This window comes from Ammospiza caudacuta, chromosome 15, assembly GCF_027887145.1.
Source record: "Ammospiza caudacuta isolate bAmmCau1 chromosome 15, bAmmCau1.pri, whole genome shotgun sequence".
NCBI classification, from domain to species: Eukaryota; Metazoa; Chordata; class Aves; order Passeriformes; family Passerellidae; genus Ammospiza; species Ammospiza caudacuta.
The window spans coordinates 11,721,293-11,743,028 of record NC_080607.1 but is presented as its reverse complement, the minus strand read 5'-3'; the positions used below and the strand labels follow the sequence as shown (position 1 = coordinate 11,743,028).

The following is a 21,736-nucleotide window of genomic DNA, read 5'->3' as shown; positions in this document are numbered from 1 at the left end:
CCTGGCCAGCACTGCCAGCAGACAGCCACAGGTCACGTCCCATGTGGTGAGAAGCATCATCTGCAGAGCAGGACTGGCTTCCCCTCCTGCAGGAGGAGGAGGAGGAGGAGGAGAGGGACCTGTCCTTACTCTGCTCTGCTAGGAGGCTGTTGTGCAACTGCTGGAGAGACAGAAGCTGCTGTAGAAGAATTTCCTCAGAAGGGGCTGTGTTGAGGAGGCATGGAGCTATTCAAGCATCTTCACAGATGCTTCTGCAATCAAAGCTCTCAATAATCCTCCTCTTTTGTAGTGAAGGGTCTGGTTCTGACTGGCAATTTGTTGCTTTGAGCTCTCTCCACTTTCCCACAATATACAAGAAGCAAATCCTCCTGCACAGCACAGGCTCACACTCAATGCCAGGCACTTGTCACCTCCACTGCAGTGAGCACAGTGACTGCAGACACCTCCTCCTCCTCAATGTGGAGCTCCCAGAACACTCCAGACCCCAGCCTCTAGAATCCCAGAGTGTTTGGGTGCCTCAAGTGGGACAGCAGGACTTGGAGAGCTGCAGCTGGATGAGAGTCCTTGTTGCCAAGGACCCGGGCTGGAAACTCGGGTACAAACACTCAGTTCTGTGCAAACAGCCACGGGCCAAGTGTGCAGACCTGCCAGAGCAGGTGGCTGTGACCACAGCACAGACTGACCTGCTGTGAGGGGGCAATTAATGCTGCAATTAATGGTGATGCTGGCAGAAAGAACAGCCAGGAGGCAGAAAGGCTTCCTCAAGGCTGGCAGCTGTGGAGGCACTCACTGTAAGTGTGAGAAGGAAAACTGCATGGATGCTGAGGTCTGACAGCACACCTTGTGCCTCTGGAAAACCCTCTGGCCTCAAGGCTTCCCCCTTCTGTCACAGCTTCCACTAACTGCTGTCATCAAAGGTCACCAGATGCTTCTTCCATAACATTTAGTGAATAATCAAGGGAGCAGGATGGTGTGGAGGCAAGGGGATGGTGAAGGATAAGGGAACACTCAAAGACCTGGGGGAACAATAATCCTGTTTTCCTGTTTTGCAGCCAGGACTGTAAGATGCTGTTTAAATGGTTTTATGGAGCAGTTTGAAGTCTGCCTGTTCTATCTGCTGACCTGGCCCTGTCCCCTCTCTCTGTGCCTGCTCCAGCCCTCCCTGGTGTGCCACTGTCACACTGATGGGTGCTGCAGCCACCTCAGTGAGGCTTCCCAGGCTCAGGGAGGGTCACATTTTACCGTGAACACCTTGATCTTTCCCCAGCTCCTGGCCATCAAGGAAACGACCAGCAATTGATTTAGCTGGGTCAGGCCAGAATGTCATTTATTTGCATTGTTTCAGTATTAAAACTGAGTTTGAAAGAGGTTTTCTAGCTGCTGCCAGTAACTGAACACTGCTGTAACACACAGCATCACCAAAATGAGAATGGGTCAGGTAGCAAAGCTGTTGACAATGCTCAGATGTACTGAATCCATCAAGAATTACAGAATCATACAATAGTTTGCTCAAAGCACAACCCAGCTTTCTCTGGAAAGGGATGGAAAAAACCAAGGGCACTTTTTTTCATTGTTCATTTTCATTTTTTTTTCAAGTTCAGAGAGAAAAAATGACCCTTCTCTTGAAGAAGCTTTTTCTGATGAGCATTTCAATGAAAAATGGGAAGAAGCCAGAGATGCAGCATCCTGCCAGTGGGAACTTGCTGCAGGGGTTGGCTGTGCCATGGCCCATCAGCCACCCAGCCCCTCGTGGAAAGCACCAAAGGGACCACAATGAGAGGGCAATGCAAGGAAAGGAAAAAAAAGACCAAAAAAGCACATAAGACTCAGACTAGACGACAAGGAAATAATTTATTTCCAGGTCCCAGAAAGACCTTGAGAAAAAAAAAATAAATAACAAGGGTGAGGAAATCAACCTTCTAATTTCATCTGGGTAGAGAAACAAAAGCTTAGTGACTCCGTGGGACACGGTGGCAGCTGCCAGCTCCCCCTGCGGGGCCGGGCGGGGGGCGCGGGCACCTCCTGTATTTACAGAAAGGGAAACGCGAGCGTGAGTGCATGCGGAGCACGGGCTGCGCGGGGATGGGAGGGGTGCTAAACACCTACCCTGTCAGACCCCGTCTGCGAGGACAGAGCCCTGCTATTGCACAACACTTGGCTAGAGGGAGGGCCGGTGCCCGGGGGGCTCAGCTCTGCAGCCCAGAGGGAAAACACGAACACATTCCTGAGGAAAGAGAGGGATTTCTCCTGTTCTCCTGCTTGGAGGTGCGGGGTGCCACGTGCTCGGGATGCTGTGGCCAGAGCTGGCACTCAGGGCCCTGCTGCCTCCCCAGCATCATCACAGTGAACCAGCAGCACGCTGGGCGCGGGTGCCAGCCGAGGCCCTGAGGGGCTCCTGGTGCCAGCGTGAGCCCAGCTGGGCTCTGCACAGGTGGCAGTGGGCAGGAGCAGCTGAGGGCAGGCACAGGTCCTGTCCCTCTCTGCTGCCAAAGGAACGCCAGCAGCCGGGAAGCAACACACAGTAAAGAAATGGACACACATGTACACCTACAGTTAAACCTGCTCCAAAGAGAGAAACAGGGGCTGTAGTTAAACTGAAAGGACAAACCCAATGACAAGCCCAGGATGTGTCAGGCCTTGGGAGACCGTATCAGTTACCTATCAATGATATAATTGATTTTTTTCCCAACGTGAACAGATAAGGAGCTGCACCAGCCAGGATGGCCCGAGGTGCTGTGCAAGGACATCACTCTGCAGGCTGTTCAGTTTTCCCTGTGGTGGTTGGCAGGCTGGGAAGGCACTGGGCACCCAGTGCTTTCCTCCAGCATCATCTGCAGCCTAAGAAGCACTGGCACATCCCACTGGCACCTTCCTCCCCTGCCTCCCAAAACCAGGAATTACATGCAAAAGCAGTCCTGCTGGGAGCTCATGCTGGTTTGCTGCAGGACACTGTGCTGGGCAGGGGACACCCTGGGCATCCCGAGGTGTCACAGATGTGCTGCCCAACCTGCAGCCAGCTTGGCCCCAGAGCTGTGCCAGCAGGTTCTGGCCTCACACACATCTCCTGGGATGGCTGTTCTGTTGCTAATGGTGATGCTCTGCTGTCAGCTGGGTGCAAGCAGGAATTATTCTCCCCAGCCAGGGGCCAGGGTTCTCCTGCACCCTGCAGCAAGGTCCTCCATGGGATGCAGCTCTCCACCAGCCACTGTGGGCCAGGGAGCACTGACATCCTGCCTGCTGCCCTGTGCAGCTCACACCATTTGCTGACAGCCAGTGGCAGGCTGGGAGCCCTGCAAACCCCAGGTCCTGTGTGAGGGGCTGGCAGAGCCCACCTGGGGGTGGTGCTCCGATGGCACTGCCCAGCACCGCAGCTGCTCTGTGGCCCAGGACACAACATCGTGCCTCGGTGACAGGTGGGACATCGCTGTGTGCCACTGGGGCTGTGGGGCACACCAGCACTTCACAGACAACGTCTGCTGTGCAGGGAGTGTTGGGGATCCCCTTCACATCACCAGACAGGGGTGAAGCGATTGGCAGCACGGAAGGGAAAGCTGTGAGCAGCCGTTCTGCAGGGTGTGATCCCAGCGTGGCATCCTCCCCCCAGCACCGTGCCCGCAGCCGGGGCTGCCGAGAGCCCCACGGGGAGCAGCGAGAAGGAAGACTTCAAAAAGCAAATAAACTTAGGAGGGGAAAACCTGAACAGAAGTTAAAAGCTTGTTTCCCTCAGCAAGGAAAGCTCTTAAAGAAATCAAAGCTCTTTAAATGCTCCGACTCAAGTGACAAAAACAATTTAGACAACAAAAGGCTCCCGGTTCGCTCTTCCTCTCCTGGATGGGGATCACCGAACAGATCTATTTAAATGATAATTTGTGGGGGAGAAACCCTCTCCAAACCCTCTTGAATTAGATTTTCTCCTTCTTAAGTCAATGCGTAGTGCTTTAATGGAGACTGGCTTTGAGGACGCCCCGGCGGCTCCTCCGGGCTCCCCACCCGAGCCGCACAGGAGCAGTCCCCGGTGCAGCCTCTCGCCGGCAGCCGTGCAGTCCGGCCCAGGGGCACAGGATGCCCTGTGGCAGCTCTCGGGCAGCAGTCCCAGCCCAGGGGGTGCCCGGGGCCAGGGGCTGCAGGGGCAGCTAGGACTCCTCGCTGTCCTCGCCGCCCCGGCGCCCCGCGTACAGCGCCGCCAGCTGCCGGAACCGCGGCCCCCAGCCCCCCAGGTAGGAGAAGTCCTGCTCCGAGCCGCTGGACCAGGTGTTGATGGAGCTCAGCGAGGGCACTGGCGAGTCCGAGCCCTCGAAGGCATAGGTCTGGAACGAGTCATAGGGCGGCACAGAGAGGTCCTCGTCCGCCTGCTCCACCTTCCTGCAGATGTAGTCTCTGAACACAGAGAAGTCCAGGTCCGGGCTCTGCACCCACTGCGGGAGGGCGTGCAGCTCCGAGGATGGGTTTCTGCCTGGGCCCCCCTCTCCTGGGCCCCCGCCTCCATCGCCAGCTTTGATCTCGCTGAAGTCGTAGAGGCTGCGCAGGGCTGACATGTCATAGGCCTCCGTGTCCTGCTCACCACCTCCTTCATCGTTGTATTTGATGACATTGTCCCTCATGTCCTCGTCCTCCTCAGAGGTCAGGTGGCTTTTGTGGTGCCGCTTCAGCGTGAGGATCAGAAGGACCAGCACTGGGGAAGGAACAGACAGTCAGAGGGGCGCAGAGTCTCAGGGATGCTCTGCTCCTGCAGGGTGAGGACAACCCTGCTCGGTGGCAGAGGTGGGGGCACAGCACCCTTGGCACAGGAAGCCCTGCTGGGATGCCAGAGGGTTCCCATTACCCTGGCTCATCAAGCAGCAGCCCTGCTGTGTACTGGCTTGGAAAGAGGTTTGCCCAGGCTCCAGGGCAGACCAGGAGCTTCCCTTGCCATGCAGCGTGACCACTGAGACAGGAGGGAGAGATGGATAAACACACAGCTGGACAGACAAACGGATGGGCTCTGCAGAAGGTCAGCAGGAAAATGGGGTGCATGATTCACAGAACAGCTAAATGCTGGGTGGGTAGACGTGGAGCAGATGGCACAGAGCCTGAGCAGCGAGCCGCAGCTGTGTCCTGGATCATCATCCATTCAGCCCATCACCTTTAAAGCACCAATGTGCACTTTATTTGTCTGGGCAATTAGGCAGAAATTTGTTTGCTCTGCGTTGGAAAATGAAACCAGTGTAAAGTGCACCCTGTGGGAAAGGGTTTTCTGAACGGAGATGCAGCAGGAGACAGGGAGTGGAGCCATGCCAAGGAGAGGAAACCTCACCAAACAATGTGCTGCTTCCCACAGGTGTCTGGACAAGCCCTGGAGCCGGCCAGGAGCCAGCTCTGGGGCAGAGAGGGCTTTCAGCAGCTGCATCCGTCAAGTGTCCTGTGCTGAACCTGAGGGCACTGCAACACCCCTCACTCAGAGCCCATTCCCACATGCACACACTCCCCATGCCAGCAAAGCTTGTGCCAGTGTGCCAGTGGCAGGCAGCAGCATTCCCAGGGTACAGGTTCTGACCTAGGCAGCACTCTGGTTTGACCACAGCCCAGCTCTGATCCTGCCCACACACTCTAACAGTGACCTTCTCAGGTAAGAGCAGACCTGTGTGCCCCACACCACACGCTGGGCTCACACAGCCCCATCTGCTGTGAGATGCCTGCGGTGGGCACAGCAGGGCAGCTGCCAAGCAGCTCTTGGCTCCTGCCTGTCCAGGCAGGGAGTGAGCCAGCAGCTCTCCAGGCTCTGCTGGGCAGCATCACACCTGCCTGGCACAGGGAACTCTGCTCTGGCTGCCTCGTAGAGCCCAGCACCATGAGCTGTGACAAACGTGGGAGCTTCCCCACTGAGCAGGGACTGAGGTTCGTGTCCCCCATGCTGCAGCTACCAGGGAGGAGACAGATGCACAGAAGCTCTGTGCCCACATTCAGTGATGCTGAGGGAGTGGAGCAGGGCCAGGCCAGGCCAGGGAGGGCTCAGGGGACAGGCAGGCACTCACCAACCAGGATGAGGACGCAGACCAGCAGCGCGATGAGGGCGCCGGGGCTCAGCGTGGCTGACACCACGTAGGCCGTGCTGTTGCAGGACTGGATGGCCCCGGTGCTGTCACAGCCACACACACGGATGGTCAGGGTCCCTGTGCTGCTCAGGGCTGGGGGGCCACTGTCCACCACCAGGATGGGCAGCAGGTACACGTCCTGCTCCTGGCGGTTGAAGCCCACTCTCTGCGTGTGCACCGCTGCCGTGTTGTCTGCAGGGAACAAGGAAAACCTCAGCAAAGTCACCCCCAAATCATCACAGCCTGCAGCACCTGCCAGGGGCTCCTCCATGCTCTGGAACAGCAGCTATTCCTACGCCACCCCCAGCAGTTATCCTGAGAGAGCCTGGGGCCTCCTCCTCCTCCATCACATGGATCCAGCTCATGGCTACCCCCTTCTAGCCTGAGTGCCTGAACATGGCCAGCTCCACTACAGCTCCACTCCAGCACATTCCCCTTTGCCAGCAGCACCTCAGGGCCAGTCTGGCATCTCCTTTGTCACCACACCTGGCAGTGAGCCTGGCACAGGAGCAGCAGCACATGAGTCTGAACCACGCTGACAAACAACGCAGGTGGCACAGAGAGAGGGGAAAAACTTCCAAAAGACCTTCTGAGAGTGGCACAGAGTCAGGATAAAAATCAGCTGCTGACATGTACACATGAACAGACAGGGTCTGCAGGTGGCACTGAGACTGCAAGAGCAGACACTGCTTCTTCCAAAGCCAAAAGCCATGAGTGAATGGTCCTGCCTCAGCCGGAGGGCCAGATACCCCTGTAATCCTCTGTAACTCCTAAAGGAGTAGGCAGAGCTTCTTCCAAGCCTCCCAGCCAAGTCAGGCATCCTCCTCCCCATCTGCTTACACCCTGCTGCTTGAGGGGCTCAGCTGGCACAGCACAGCTCGTTAAGATCCCATTAACACAGCCACTTCAGGGGCCCTCCAGGGCCCTGGAGCCAGCCATGAACCCAAGGAGCAGCTGCTGCCCACCAGGAGCAGGGACAGGCACTGACACTGGGCCTGACTCCCTGCTCAGGGGTGCTGCAGGCTGCCAGCCAGCAGCAGCATGGGCAGGATGGGGCTGAACTGCAGGTGACAATTGGAGCCAGGTGTCACAAGCCACTGCCGGCTGTCTGCAGCCTTTATCTAATAAACCATGGATTGGCCACTCACAGCAAGGTGCTGCTGTCTACAGACTCTGCTCATCAGAGCTGATTTATGCCAGACCATCCCCTTTCTCTATGAATCAGCCCTTCCATTGGAAAAGACATGTACAGTAACTCTGGCCCTTGGGCTGCTGCCACCACGGAAATTGCTGTATGGATTGGGGGCTGCACGAGAGCACCAGGGCATGGTGGGGACAGGAGGTGAGCCAGGATGGAGAATCAGCTGGTCAGCCAGGAAGCAGATCCCAAAGGGTGTTTGTGACAGCCAGGGCACTGCAGAGCACAGATTCCTGTCCTGTGGGACGCCTGCCACCGTGGCTGAGGCTCCTGGGGCAGCGTGTGGCAGCAGCACCACGGCAATGGGCACAGGTGGCAGCAGGAACAGGGGAGCACTGGCACCTGGGGGCAAGGAGGCTGGACCAAGTGTGGTGGCAGCAGCACCTCAGAGCTGCCTGTGGCCTGCTAAAGATGAGCTATGAAAAAAAAAAATTATTGTTATGCTAATCGTTTGCACAAAGGTAATGAGATCTCATTTGGTGCTGGTCCCCCCTCCTTGCTGCAGTGTAGCAGGGGGATATAAATAATGTTAATGGCACTATCTCAGCAAGAGACCAGGACTAACTCCTGGCTAGTCCAGATAAAAGTGAGCCTCAGACACCTGGATGGAGTGGGGATAAAACCACAGTGTGACAGTGTTCACAGGGGTCTTAGGATGAGGGAAGATATGAGGATCTGACTCCATGTTTCAGAAGGCTTGATTTATTATTTTATGATATATATTACATTAAAACTATACTAAAAAAATAGAAGAAAGGATTTCTTCAGAAGGCTAGCTAAGAATAGAATAGGAAAGAATCATAACAAAGGCAGCTGTCTCAGACTCTCTGTCTGAGCCAGCTGACTGTGATTGGCCATTAATTAGAAGCAATCAACATGGGCTAATCAAAGATCTACCTGTTGCATTCCACAGCAGCAGATAATCAATGTTTACATTTTGTTCCTGAGTCCTCTCAGCTTCCCAGGAGGAAAAACCCTAAAGAAAAGATTTTTCATAAAAGATGTCTACGACACCACAGGACAAAAAGGACAGACCAAAGTGCTGTAAGAGGGTAAGGCTCTGGCCACAGCCCAGGAAGGTCACCTTTGCTGTCACTGTCACAGCAGCCAGGTCACCAGCCTGGGGCTGGAGCCAGATCCTGGCTCAGAGGGTCCCTGAGCACACAGCCCTGCACCTCCACTCCATCAGCCCAGCTCTCACACAGGGCTGCTGGAACACAGGGCTTGGAACTCCCCCAGCTGCTCCTCAGCACTGTGCAAACATAGGGGTAGCACCAAACCTCTCTGGAAATGCAGCAGGAGGTTGGCAACTCCCTTCTGTTTACAGGCAGCTCCAGCTCCTGCGAGGGACCTGCGACAAGGCATGCTGTATTTTTAGAAACAGTCTCTAGAAAGCAAGGGGAGCTGCCCATGCAAGTGGCAGAGGGGCAGGCACCAACCTCAGCTCAGCCCAGACAGTTTAGGCAGTCTGGCACCACTGAAAAAGAAATATTGCCACCCACCAAGTCAAAATAAAGAACGTGGTGGTTAAATTTAACAGCAGCATGACAGACAGGTCTGCTCAGAGAAACCTCGCCTCAGGAAGGGGCTGAGGGTTTGCCCTGTGACCCAAAATTGAGGCAAGGGAGCCACAAAAATCACAGCTACAAATGCTACTTAAAACATCATGAAATTGTATTTTATCTCCTGAACAGGGTGGCAGGCGCCCTTCATCCCAGGAGGGAGATGCACAGAGATTTCAAATGTACAGCAATGAAACTGCTCACCAAGGCTTGACAGCCTGGCAGGGACCACCTGCCCCTGGCACTGAAATGGCTCCACCACCTGCCCACCACCCCCTGCGCCCACCACCATTAACTCCTCTCTGCTGGGTGTTTGCACCCCTGTCACTCACAAACTATGGTGTTCCCCTCTGAGATACTCCAAAAAAAGGTGCTCTGCCATACGATTGTAGTCCTTTCGATCACAAATCTGGGAAAATTTTGCCCAGATCTTGGAATGTGTATCCTGGAAAATGCATCCAAGGCAATCTCCTACAAAACAATTGTCATTTCTCTTGGTGCAGTTGTTTCTTTACATGTGGCTGACCCACAGCAGCTGCTTGGGGATGTGCCTTGGTGCAGATTTGTTTGCATTGGCACAGCCCAGGCAGCCCTGGCCCCGCAGCCCTCGTGTCTGCTCCTCTGCAGCAGTTTCCTGCCAAATCCATTTCTGGGGTGATGAGCTGAGGAGCAGCAGTGCTTCTCAGGAGCAGCACTGCAATGTGAGCAGACGTTAATCCACAGCTCTCCTGAACAGATGACTCTGGGTCTCCACACTTGGTTTCCTGCCCAGTCCCCACAAAGCTGCACCTTCTGCTGAGCCTGTGCTGAGTGTCCTCTGATGCCCCAATCCAAACCTTTTACTATCACTGCCTTCCTGCTGCACAAATTGACATTTTCTTCGTAGGATTCCTGCCACCCTCTCTCTGATCACGCAGTGACATTATCCTGTGTTACATCACATCACCTTGTGTGACAGGGCAGGAGATGGCCCCTCTGTCCACCTGAGGAGCAGGGCACTGGGCAGGGCAGGAACTGACATGAGCTGAACACACAGGGACTCATCAACACTGCCCTAAGAGGGAACTTTGGAAAGGCAATATACTCTGGTGGTAGCTTAATGTCACTAGGAATAATAAAATAATTAAGTCTCCCAGACTCCCTCTCCAAAGAGGCTCTTGGCAGCCTTGAAGATAGAACTAATAAATCCTTCTCATAACTCAATCTCAAACAGGGCTAGCAGAGCAGGAGGGATTTTGATGTCCCTTCCCTCTCCCACAGTCACAGGGCCCTGTGAGCACCTGTGTTCCCTCTCTCTGCTGCCCCAGAGCCTGGGAACAGCAGCTCAGGGGAGGAGCACCCGGCTGTGCCTGCGGGCACACTGCTGCCAGAGCTGCCCCAGGGAGCACACCTCCTCCAGCCCCAGCTGGTGGAAGAAACATCCTGGTTTTCCCTTCTGCCTCTTCCTTCTCTCGAGTTCTCTGGATACCAGGCCACAGCACCACTGCTGCTCCTTCTCTGTTTGCTCAGCCCCGAGGAGGTTTGATGCTCTTTTACACACACCCACTCCAAGCCTGCCCCAGCCAAACGAGCATCTGCGCTGCTGGTGCTGAGAGGGGCATCCCTGCGGGGCTGCAGGAGGCTTCCTCTATCCTCAGGCAATCCACAAATCCTAACATTTTGCTTTTGATTGTTAGGATTTTCAGATCTTCTATCACCCATTACATGCTCTTAATGAGACCTGCAGAGAGTTCAGACATCTGCTTGCCGAGCCCTTGAGCCCTGGAGTCAGTAGCTCCATGTGTCACTCCACATTACCTAGCACTCCTTCCAGGTTGCTGGGCTTGCCTGCTTTCTACCACCCCTTCCAACACAATTAGCATTTCTTGGAGAACATGATTTCAGGCTTTAATTGCCTTTGATCCCGCTCTAGTCAATTTTCTCAGGGCAGAAAGGCCCAGCAAAAGGCGAGTTAGGAAACAAGAGGTTGGTGAATGCCTTTGGAATGGCACCAGGTGGATCTGGATCTTAACCTGGTCAGCTTCTCTAATTCCATCTCTCCCTTTAGTCACTCCATATGACGGGCATCTTCTTCTGGATGCTCGCTGTTGTTACCACAGGTGACATTTACTCCTTGTCTGGTGAATCAGGGAGTGTGTGAGAGCTCCCTCAGACAGAGCAGAAACAGGGAAAGAGAGGCACCAACAGGCCATGGTGCTGTCTCCAAAAGCCCAACTTGCCCATCACCTGTAACTCAGCTATGTGGCTGCAGGGACACCCTTGGTTTTTGCATTTCCAGCCCTGAGCCAGCACAGCTCTGTGTGCCATACCCAGGACATCTGGAGGGAGCCCCAAAAGTGCTGTCCCCACCCTGAGAACAAATCACTCCCCGAGGTGGCTTTCTGGTGCCACAAAGGAGCCAAGTGAAGTAGGTGCAAAGCAAAAGAGAGGATTTAAGCAAGAGCTTAGAGAATCCATCTGTGCTGACATCCATCAGTGTCACTCCTTGGCTGCAAAAGCAATATTTATAAATCACGTTTCAAAACTGGCTACAAATTTGTACAAAGAAACAGATGGGATGGTGGTAGCAGTTTGTCACCACTGATATTTGCACGGGGGAGTAGAGACAATGCATGGTGGAGAGGGGTGAATGCAGGAGAGGGAGGCAATGGGGAACACAGGGGAGGATGCAGCAAGGTCACCTACAAGAGCAGGGGCAAAGGTGAGTGCACCCAGGGCAGGTGATGGAGTGGAGAAGGGGCAGAAATCAAAGGGAGGGAGATGGCACCAAGGCCCCTGTTAAAAATGAGGGGTGCCTCCATCTGCCACAGGCAGCCACCTCCTCTTGCTGTGGAAGACAGCACTGCTCAGCAACTGGGAGGGTCTCCAAACACTCTGGGAATAACCCTGCAGCAACATTTGTTTTCCCAAGAGCAGGAGGCGCGAGGTGATGCCAGCTTTTACTCATTTTATGCAGTGTTACACCACACAAAAAGCTCCAGGGATCATTTAGCACAAAGAGTTACCCCGTGCCACGAGAGCCTCATCCCACTCAAGAGAGCAGCAGCTCTGGAGGAGATGGTGGCACACGTGTCCTGCATCTCCTGCAAGGGCAGCTCTTGGGCACTGCTGTGGACACCCACACAGAGCCAGGGAGCCAAGCAGCCCCTGTCAAGCCCCACACACCCCCAGCCAGTTCCCTGGCAGATGAGCAAACAGCAGTGGTGGCTCTGGGGTGGCAGCCTGGCCATGCAGACACCCTGGCCCAGAGCTCAGAGCATCACGAGGGGCTGGGCAGGGATGGACACCCGGTGCAGCTCAGCGTGTTCAAGCACATTGTCATAAGGTTTTCCAAAGAAAGTGAGGGAAGTTAATCGCTGGGTGTGGGGCAAAATCTGGCTGAGGATTAAAGCCTGTTTACATGATAAGAAGCAAAGGTCTTCTGAACAGCTGCCCTTGAGCAGAGGGGGAGGGACTCAGGTCAGGGACAGCTGTGCTGCTCAGGACACAAAGCAATACCCAGCTGTGCTACCATCACATCTGAAGCTTTTCCATTTTGACTATCCCTTATAATGCTGAACCAAACTGAGCAAGCAGGATCTTACGTCAGCAGAAGGCTCCTGTGATAAGCTCAGAACAAACTAAACCAGGCTTTTGGCAGATAAAGCTGCAAAAGCAGAGAAAGAGAATGATTTTAAAAGAAAACCCAACCAAAACCAAAGAAGAATTTCAATGTGATCTGTTGGCCCCTGTGACAAGCACATGAGGCTGGAGAGGGTCCCAGTATGTGCAGGGGGCTCTGCTGTACCCACTGCTACAATCAGCACCTAAATTCCCCCTTAAACACCAACCAAAAATAGGGAGCATCCTGATAACTACTTCTCTGGATTGTTACTGTCCACACAAATGCAGCCTGCAAAGTCCAACAGCTGCCAGACTCAGCCAGCAGAACCTGCATGGCACCCCATCACTCACAGCAGCACTGAGTCACCCAGGATGAGCTACTGAGCTCAGGGATGCAGAGAACCCCAGAGCTGCCCAGAGGAACAGACAGACTCTGCCTGGCTGCCTGTCCCAAAGGAGAGGATGAGCCCCAGGAAACAGAGGAACTGCACCCAGATCCACCACCTGACAGGGAATCAGGCTCTGCAGGCTGTGTTCCAGAGAACCCACTGGCTGTGGGCTGCCCACAGCATGGCTCCACTGCCTCCCAGGGCTCTGGAGCTGCTCCCATTTGTCAGGGGCACAGGGCTGGCCACCCACATGGCAGCCCCAAGATGACCCCAGCTCCAGGATTTACCTTGGAGAGGAATAAATCACAACGCTCAAAATGGGAGCATGTTCTTCTATAAATCCACATCATCTCCTTGCCTGCAGGCAGGTTGGAGATTTCCCATCAAGAAAGGGACTGAGAGCCCTGAAAATACCAAAGGCTTAACAAGACAGCATGAGAGGAGCTTTGTAACTGCTTGCAGCAAGGAATAAAGCTGGCAGAGCCTCCTTGAGGAAATCCAAGCTGTTAGCTGATCAGTCCCACCATTTCAGGTTGACAAGAAGAACTGCAACATGGCCAAAGCACCCAGAGCTGGCACAGAGAGACCATAACCCAGCTCCCTGTCCATGGCCAGAGGTGCTGCTCAGCCTGAAGGATGCTGGGCCAAGGGAACAGCAGGACTCACCCTGGATATCCAGCAGAGAGAAGTGGTGGTTGTTGGTGGCCTCAGGTGCCAGGGTGAAGTAGAAGCGGTGCCCGCTCTGAGGCTCGTCCCGGTCCACAACGCTGATTGTCTGGATCAGCTGTGGGGAGAGGGCACAGGTGAGCACCAGAGCTGCTCCCACAGCCTCTCCCAGGGCCCCACTGCAGGGTCCAGGCAGCAGCATCACCAGCTGCAGCCAGGGAGGGACGAGCCTTCAGCCCTGCCAATGGGCTCAGTGGGAGCAGCAGAGTGACTCCCCCTGGCACAGGGGCTGCACACCAAGGCTCTCAGGCAGGGGGGGACAGATGGGCAAGCTGGCACTAGTCCAGAGTGCTGCCTGCAGCCCTAGACCAGGGCTGGGGGACTCTCACTACCTGGCCTGGCTTGGCATCCTCACACACAGCAGCTTCATAGGGGGTTGCAAGCTCAGGTGGATTGTCATTGACGTCCAGGATTCGAATACGGAGAGAGGCCCTCGACACCTGGGAGTGGTTGTCTGAAACAGAGAGAGAAGCAGAGCTTCAGGACAAAGGGACAACTGCTGCTCTCAGAGAGCAAACCCCCTCATCCCCATCTGTCCAGAGCCCATCGTGGCTGCTGCCAGCACTGCACCTCTGCCTGCCTGTGGCACAGACTGTCTGCAGGACAGCAGCACCTGCAGAGCATGCTTCAGCCCCAGTGCACCCTGCAAAGCAAGCCCAGCCACTGGGCTGTGTGCCAAGGAGCCCTGAAACACCACCTGATCTACCCCTGGAAAACTGGAGCAGCCCAAAGCTGGTCCCAGCCAAAAGGGTCAGGAGCTGTGCTACAGCAAAACAGCACCAAGATGGGACAGAAAACTGGGATGTGAGATCCCCCTGGTACCTGGATCCTGATCCATAGGTGCTCAGGACTGGCAGCAACATCTGAGAGTCAAGGAAAGGGAGCTGGGATGTGAAACAGCTGCACCAGCTAAGGGCACAGGTTGGTGGTGGGATCTGTCTGTCCAGCTGTGCTGTGCCCAGGTGACCCAGGGTCAAATGTGCCCCACTGAGGCACGAGGCTCTTGCCCAGGGACTCAGGACCCTAATGCTGACACTGGGATTTTCTTAACTTAAACACAACATCATCCACCAGCTGGCATGAGGGGGGCACGGAGTAAGGCTGAGGGCAGCCCTGTCACCCTGGCACTCACCAGCCCAGCCCCACACAGGCAGTGGTCCCGGGGACCCCCCTCCCTTGGGGCTCACTCTGCACGTGGGATGGGGTAGCAATTACACCTCCACTCACTGCAGCATCACTGAGCTGCACACACACTGCCGAGGGACACCGAGCCCGTGGCACAGGATTATAAATCACTCTGGAGGGCCTGATGTTTGCTGAAGCACCTCATATATCTCCAGAAATGAGAACTCCCTCTTACTCCATCTCCTTTGTTTTACCCAGAGGCTGCACCTGTGACAGAACTAATGCTTCTCTCCACGCTCAGGCAGGAGTTCTGCTGCCTGTTTGTCTATAACATTAATAGTGGCCCCAACTGATCAGGTGGGGGAGGACCCCGGGGAGAGGAGATTTAGCGCTGCTCCATAATTAGCCAGGAATGTAAGCCCCCTCCCCAGAGCTGCCTTCACCCGGTTCTCACGTTATCACTCCCTCTCACCCAGACCAGCTGCTCTGGTGATTAGATAGTTGTTTTTGGGGGAGGGAGGCTGAAGTCGTGACTAAAAGCCTAGAACTATGTGTTATTTTAAAAGGCATATTGGTGCAGTGAAATTGCTTGCAGGAAGAGAGGAAGGGGGAGGCAGCGGGGTGAGAAGGGAGCCCGGGGAGGCGGCGGGGTGTGTGCTTGATGCCCACAAATGAGCAGGAAGAAAAAGGGTTCAGCTCCTGCAAGAAGGAGGATGACAGCCTTTCATCACCCCCTCCTCAACCCACAGGGAAGATGGATAACCATCCCTGCTGCTCAGCTCTGGAGCAGGCTGAGATTGCTGAGAGAAAGATGAGAAAAGGCAGAAAGGGAGAGGAGAGGAGAGGAGAGGAGAGGAGAGGAGAGGAGAGGAGAGGAGAGGAGAGGAGAGGAGAGGAGAGGAGAGGAGAGGAGAGGAGAGGAGAGGAGAGGAGAGGAGAGGAGAGGAGAGGAGAGGAGAGGAGAGGAGAGGAGAGGAGAGGAGAGGAGAGGAGAGGAGAGGAGAGGAGAGGAGAGGAGAGGAGAGGAGAGGAGAGGAGAGGAGAGGAGAGGAGAGGAGAGGAGAGGAGAGGAGAGGAGAGGAGAAAGAATCCAGGACCCCAACTCTTCCCCTTCCTAACTGTGACCCAGAGGAGGAGCTGCTCCCTTAGTGCCCCACAGTGTGGGAGCCAGCTGTGAGCAGGAGCCATCCCAGCACTACCAAACCCAGGAGCTGTTGGGATGGTGCGTGCCAGCTCTGGACATCCAGGTGATCCTGAGCAAAGCAGCTTCTCTTCGAGTCCACCTCCCCCAGCCCCTGAGGAGGGATGTGAGCAGCGTGTTCAGAGCCAGGCAGAAGCACAGGGGTCACATCCCTGCCTGGGCACAGAGCTGGGCACCTGCACCCTCCCCTCCCCAGCCAGGGCTCACGTCCTGCTTCCCTGGGCACAGCTCTGAGACAGTGACCTTTCCAAATGCACCCTGTCATACAGAAACTGTCCTTCTGCCCTTCCAAAACTGCTGAAGCCTGAGGCTCGTGCTCACTCCTGGCTCAGTGACGGGGTCAGAATTTGACGTGTCCAGGAACATCGAGGTTAGAAAGGCAACTGCTGCACTCTTGTCTACCTTTCCAGTGAGGCACATATCAGCTTCTTTGTATTTTGGCTGTACAATGTATATTTGAAGGTTTCCCAATGCTTTATCAACTTCCCTCATCCTTTGAGCCAGTACCTGGATTTACAGGTGGAAAAAATGAAAAATGGTTGGATGTATTTGAAAGAAGTTATCTTCAAAACATCTGAAATGTGTTTTTTGTAACAGTGGCATAAACTGATATTACAATGGTCAGAAGTGTGATTGAGATTGTTGGAGCTCATCTGTGATGAAAGGCACAAAGCACTCAGCTAACAGGGGATTTACATCTGCGAGGTCAGAAACTCTGGCAGTGCTGTGTGCATGCACCCAAAATGCCAAAAGGCTCAGCAGGCAGGTCCCAGGGACAGAAAGAGAAGCAGAGAGGGTGGATGAGGCTGTGGGGTGGGTGCTGCAGGCACCTGCCCTCACAGGGCTCACCTGGCCTGTGACAGAGGCCAGGGCAGCACGTGCTGGCTGGGGGCAACCGGAAGGGAAAAGAACCATCTTCCATTGCAGCCTCTCCTCGGTATTCCAGCTCAGCTGACTGACATGCAAATTAGTTTAATTATTTCTTCTTCTAAAATAAATTATATTTTGCAGTGGCTGCAATATGTTGTGTCAGGCAAAATTACATTCAATATTTTTAAACTAATTGATGTCAGCCTTGAGAAAACCTGATTGACAGCAGAGAGAAAACTAGGCTGCTACCTAAACGCTTCCCTAAATTAAAATTAAATATGCCGTTTTTCTGCATTTCCTTCAGGAGTTGGAATGCTATTAATCTGAAAAGACTGAGGAAAGAGACATGGAAAACACACAGAACAAGAGGGAGATGCTGGGAGCACAGCCGTGCAGCACGGGAGCTCCAGGCTGGTGACTGGCAGCTGCCTTTGCCAACATGGGAGGAATTATTTCAGAGCCACTGGAGCTGCTGTGCGTGGGGGACAGAGCCGTGCCCAGTGCTTCCACACTGCTGCATCTGTGGCACAGCCACCAGCGTGGCTCAGGGCTCAGCCAGACACCCTGCCCAGTGCCACACAGCAGAACAGGCAGCACTGGGACAGGGCTGGCAGGGATGGGACAGGCAGTGCCAGGATTCTGGAGCAGGAGATGGTCACAGTCCTGCTGCACAGCAACCCTCAGGCCAAGAGTTAAATGCTTCGGGGGAATCTTCATCCACATCCCAGAGTATTTCCTTATTTAATTAATCATGTAAGTAAGTAATCTCAACAGGACAATATTCTCCTCTTCAATATTCAGAAGCAAAACACCAACTTGGCCTCTCCCTGAGCTGCAGACAGCTGAGTGCTCACAGGACTGACACTGAGCAACTCTGGGCAATGCTGTAGCTCTGCAGCAGCTCCCAGGGATGGGAAGGGATTGACAGTGCTTGGTCACCCCTGCTGTGGCAGGAGAGGAGGGGACTTGTGGCTTCTGCTGTGCCAGGATCCAGCCCTTACTCCTCCAGACCCTCACGCAATCTCACAACAAAACACTTTGCATTTTTACACACAAACATCTCCTGTGGAGCTCCAAATCCAGCAGATGCCATTTGCCCCCATCCCCACACACACCCCAAAGTGCTCAGCAGCTTCTCTGGGTCTGAGGAGAGCCCAGGAGACCCTGGGCTGCCACATGCATCTGCAGCACCTGGAGCAGCCCAGCTCAGGGACACTGCTGGGCACAGCATCCAATCTGCTCTTCTGTGTCGAGACCAAATTGGTACAATACTGAATTCAAAATTTTTACATTAGTAAGGAAGTCAGAAGAGGCAGGAGTGGAATTTATTTCCTCACTATCTCAGCAAATTGGGAGAAGAAAATGCAGAGCAGAAGGCTGGGATGTGCCACTCTGCTCTCTAGCCCTGATGCCACGGCGCTGGGGCACAGGGTGGGTTTGGAGCTGTTGTGCAGCTCCTGCCTGCAAACCAGAGTGCTGCTGCCAAGGACAGAGCAGGGCATGCCAGGGGTGTGACTTGTCTGACAGGTGGCTGTATCAGAGGCTGGAGCTGAAAACGTGGTCCCCAGCTGAGGGGAAGCAAAGTGGAAGCAGCAGTTAAGCCAAGTAACATAAATGGCTCTCACCTCTCCTGAGTCCTGCCCAAACTCAGCAGCATGAGAGTCATTAAATTGCATCCAAACACAATGCTCTGATTAAAGCCAGTCTCCAGCAGGAAGATTTATCATCTCAATTACCAGCAGTGGACACAGCAGTCAAGGCCTCATCATTTTACATGAGCAAAGAGGAAAACAGGAAGAGAATCACTAATATTAGCCCAAGGAAGGTAAACAGCTTGCGAGGGAGATGAAGATTTATCTGTGGAAACGCTTGGCCTGGTCCCAGGGCAGATTATCTGAACAGCCCCCATGCTTCCTGCTGGCTGCCATGCTGCAGGCCAGGCACTCTGCTGGTCCTGGCAGCCCCTGCTGGGGGACAGAGCTGCCCTTGCTCCTCATGGTAACACTGGGGAGCCCAGAGAGCTCATGGGCACAGCTGGGCACCTGCTGCAGCTTTTCTTACTGCTTCCAGGGGCAAATACACCCAGATAGCCACAGGCGGGAGATAACCTGGACACGAGCTCTGTTGCAGGATCAGCAGTGGGTGCCAGACAGGGCTCTCCAGAGAGGGGGCACAGCTCCTGTTTGGAGCTGCTGAGCCCCAAAAGCTGCCTGTGGGAACAAGTGCTGCCTGTGGGGCTGGGCAGTGACACAGCCAGTGGGGCTGGCTGTCCTTCAGCCTGCAGGGGTCAAACCCTGCCCAGGACAGCCCTGACAGCAGACCAGGAGGGCAGCTCAAAGAGGCCACATGGATGCAATATCTTGTTGCAACACACTCTAGGCCATGTTACTGGTGCCATGGGAATCAAGTGAGCCCTGGCACCACGGGAATTCAGTGGGTACAGTTTCCCACCAGCCCCAATGAGCTGAGGCACATTCCTGAGCAGCAGGACTCCCCCGGGTTTGTTCCATTCCTCCTGCCAAGTTTACATCTCACTGAGGACAGAGACTATGTGACCACTTGCCTCTGATGGAGTTGGTGATGTCCAGCCCTGTGGCACCCAGCTGCACCCCACAAGGCCATGGTGAACACCACAGACACCTGTGTGCCAGGCACTGCTCTCCTGGGTGTGCTGCTGCCCTGCATTCCCCACTCCCACTCCAGGGCTGATCCCACTGCACCAGGCACATCCTGACAGCTGCTGCACAGCCCTGCTCCCAAACCCCTCCATCACTCACAAGGCTGTACCTTTACAACTGCCCTTTCCACCAGAGGATCCAGACATAAATTGTACTTTAAATTCAATATCAGTCATTAATATTTCATGATTACAAAACGTCGAGGATAATGTCACTGGGAAGAATGTCTGGGCAGCTAAAACGGATGAGTCAGAGCTCACCATGGGAGAAGTCAGAGCACTGAAGAGTCTCCCTGGCTTTTGAAGCAATCCAGCCTGACAGGCTTCCCTGCCAGAGGGGAGCTGCAGCATTTACTGACTTGTTCTGAAATCCTAGCCACAGCGTGTAAATATTGTCCTTCTGATTCTTGTCACCTCACGTTTGCTCTGGATGCTGAGTTGTGCTGCAGTGCTGCCATCCCCCCTCCCTGCAGAGCCTCCCCATGGAGCCCCAGCACAGGGCACAGCTGGGCTGCCCTCCCTGAGATGTGCCCAGGCAGGGCTCACAACAGGGCCACAGCCAAGGAGAGCAGGGGTCACTGCCCTCACCCAGCACAGAGCAATGGCACAGGGAGGGACTGGGATGCACCATGGAGGCACAGATATCCCTTCTGGGCACTGAGGGTCTGGCCAGGGCCACTGACCCTTCCTCTCTAGGGCTACAGGGCCTGTGCCCTCACCTGGCCAGAGTGGGTAGCAGGATGTGACCTCTGGGACCCAAGTCAGGCCTTGACCTGGCTCCTTGAACATGAACACTCAAGAATGAGCAGAGAAACACTCAGAACAAAGCCTGAGAAGGCTCCTGCCCACAGGCAGACAATCTTGGCATATGTCAGCAGGGGTAAGGAGGTGCTCTGCAGTCCCAGCAGCTCCCTGGTACCCACTGCAGGGCAGAGGCAGAGCACAGCAGGGCCCAGGCTACCCTGGTGACTTGCACCTCCAAAATACGGAAAACTTTGAAGAATATGGCAATGCCTTTCTGTTTCCCAGCATGATGCCTGGAACATTCTGCTCCCACAGTCCCTTCCCACTGCTGCACCCCAGGATCTCCCATCCATTCCTTCTGTGCCAAGCCTGAATCACTCCAGGCATCCAGAGCTCCACACCCAGGTGCAGGTACAGCCTGTGAATCCCAAACTCGGAGAGCTCTGGCAGAAGCAAGGGCTGACAGTCCTGCAGTGCCACAGGGCTCCAGCCGAGGGGACATCCAATCCACCAGGGCACAGGACTGATGTGGGGGAGGCAGTGATGTGAGCACAGCCCCCCGGGAGCCCCCGGTGCTGCTCAGCAGGTGTGAGTGCAGGCAGCAAGCTGTGCAGGGATGACTGGCAGGGATGGCGCAGAGATAACACAAATTTGATTAGTGTTCATCAAATATACTATTCGACCATGCTCCCTTATTAATGCTCAGCTCAGGAAGAGTATTTTTAGGTTGTCTAGGGAGATGTCAGACTCAGTGCTGCTGCATTTATTTTTCTTTTTTACTTCGGTGTTGATTAACACTCGCGTTTGGGCAGCACTCAGATTCCTCCTCCTGCCCCACACAGCATCCCTGCATCTCACCTGCCTCCATGGCCAGGACAGTGATGTTGTGCCACCCTGCTGTCTCCCGGTCCAGGACCTTTCCTGTGACAATTGCCCCCGTTTTGGCATCGATGTCGAAGATCCTCTCGGCGTCGGTGCTGCGGTCGATGGCGTACCTGGGACCAGGCAAAGGGAAACCATGAGCAGCTGGAGGTGCCCACCCTTACCAGCAGCCCCAGGGTACTGGAATCCAGCACCACAGGCCCTGTGGCTCTGCTCTTCTTGTCCTGGGTTGCAGCATGGTACAGGAAGGCCACATCTCTACCAGGCTGCAAGCCCAGAGCATTCAACTAAAATTTAAGTGTGGCTTTTGGTGCATAAAGTGGAGCTGTGCACAGACTTTAGACAAGGGGAAAAGCCTGCTCTGATGGGAGCCTTAAGCTTTGGATAGACAGAGCAATACAAACACTGTGGGCTGTAACTTCACCTGTGACTCTGGGAAGCCTCAGTGCTGTAGGCTCAGGAAAAGCGTGAACCAAAGTGAAGGTGGGCATCCCTGCTCAAGGAGCCCATCCCACCTAACACCCTCTGTGCTGCTCCTGCCACTGCATCCTCAGGTGAGACACCCAGAGGGCAGGACACAGGAGGCTGTCAGCCACAGCTGCAGACACCTCAACTGCAGCTGCAGTGGCACAAAGCACAGGCTCTGGGCTGACCATGTGTAACTGGGGCAGCAATCCTGGCAGCAGAG

General features: G+C 54.7%; 1 protein-coding gene across 1 annotated transcript in view; it reads right to left on the bottom strand.

Annotated features, from left to right (window-relative positions):
* Positions 1-2,000: 2,000 nt before the first annotated feature.
* CDH22 (cadherin 22) overlaps positions 2,001-21,736 on the bottom strand; it is a 52,511-nt gene continuing 32,775 nt past the window's right edge. The window contains exons 7-11 of the mRNA XM_058814967.1: positions 21,025-21,161; positions 13,882-14,003; positions 13,490-13,607; positions 6,012-6,263; positions 2,001-4,672 (exon numbers count right to left, since the gene is read on the bottom strand). Of these exons, the coding sequence (XP_058670950.1) occupies positions 4,134-4,672; positions 6,012-6,263; positions 13,490-13,607; positions 13,882-14,003; positions 21,025-21,161 (1,168 nt within the window). The 3' untranslated portion in view covers positions 2,001-4,133. The remainder of the gene's footprint in view (positions 4,673-6,011; positions 6,264-13,489; positions 13,608-13,881; positions 14,004-21,024; positions 21,162-21,736) is intronic.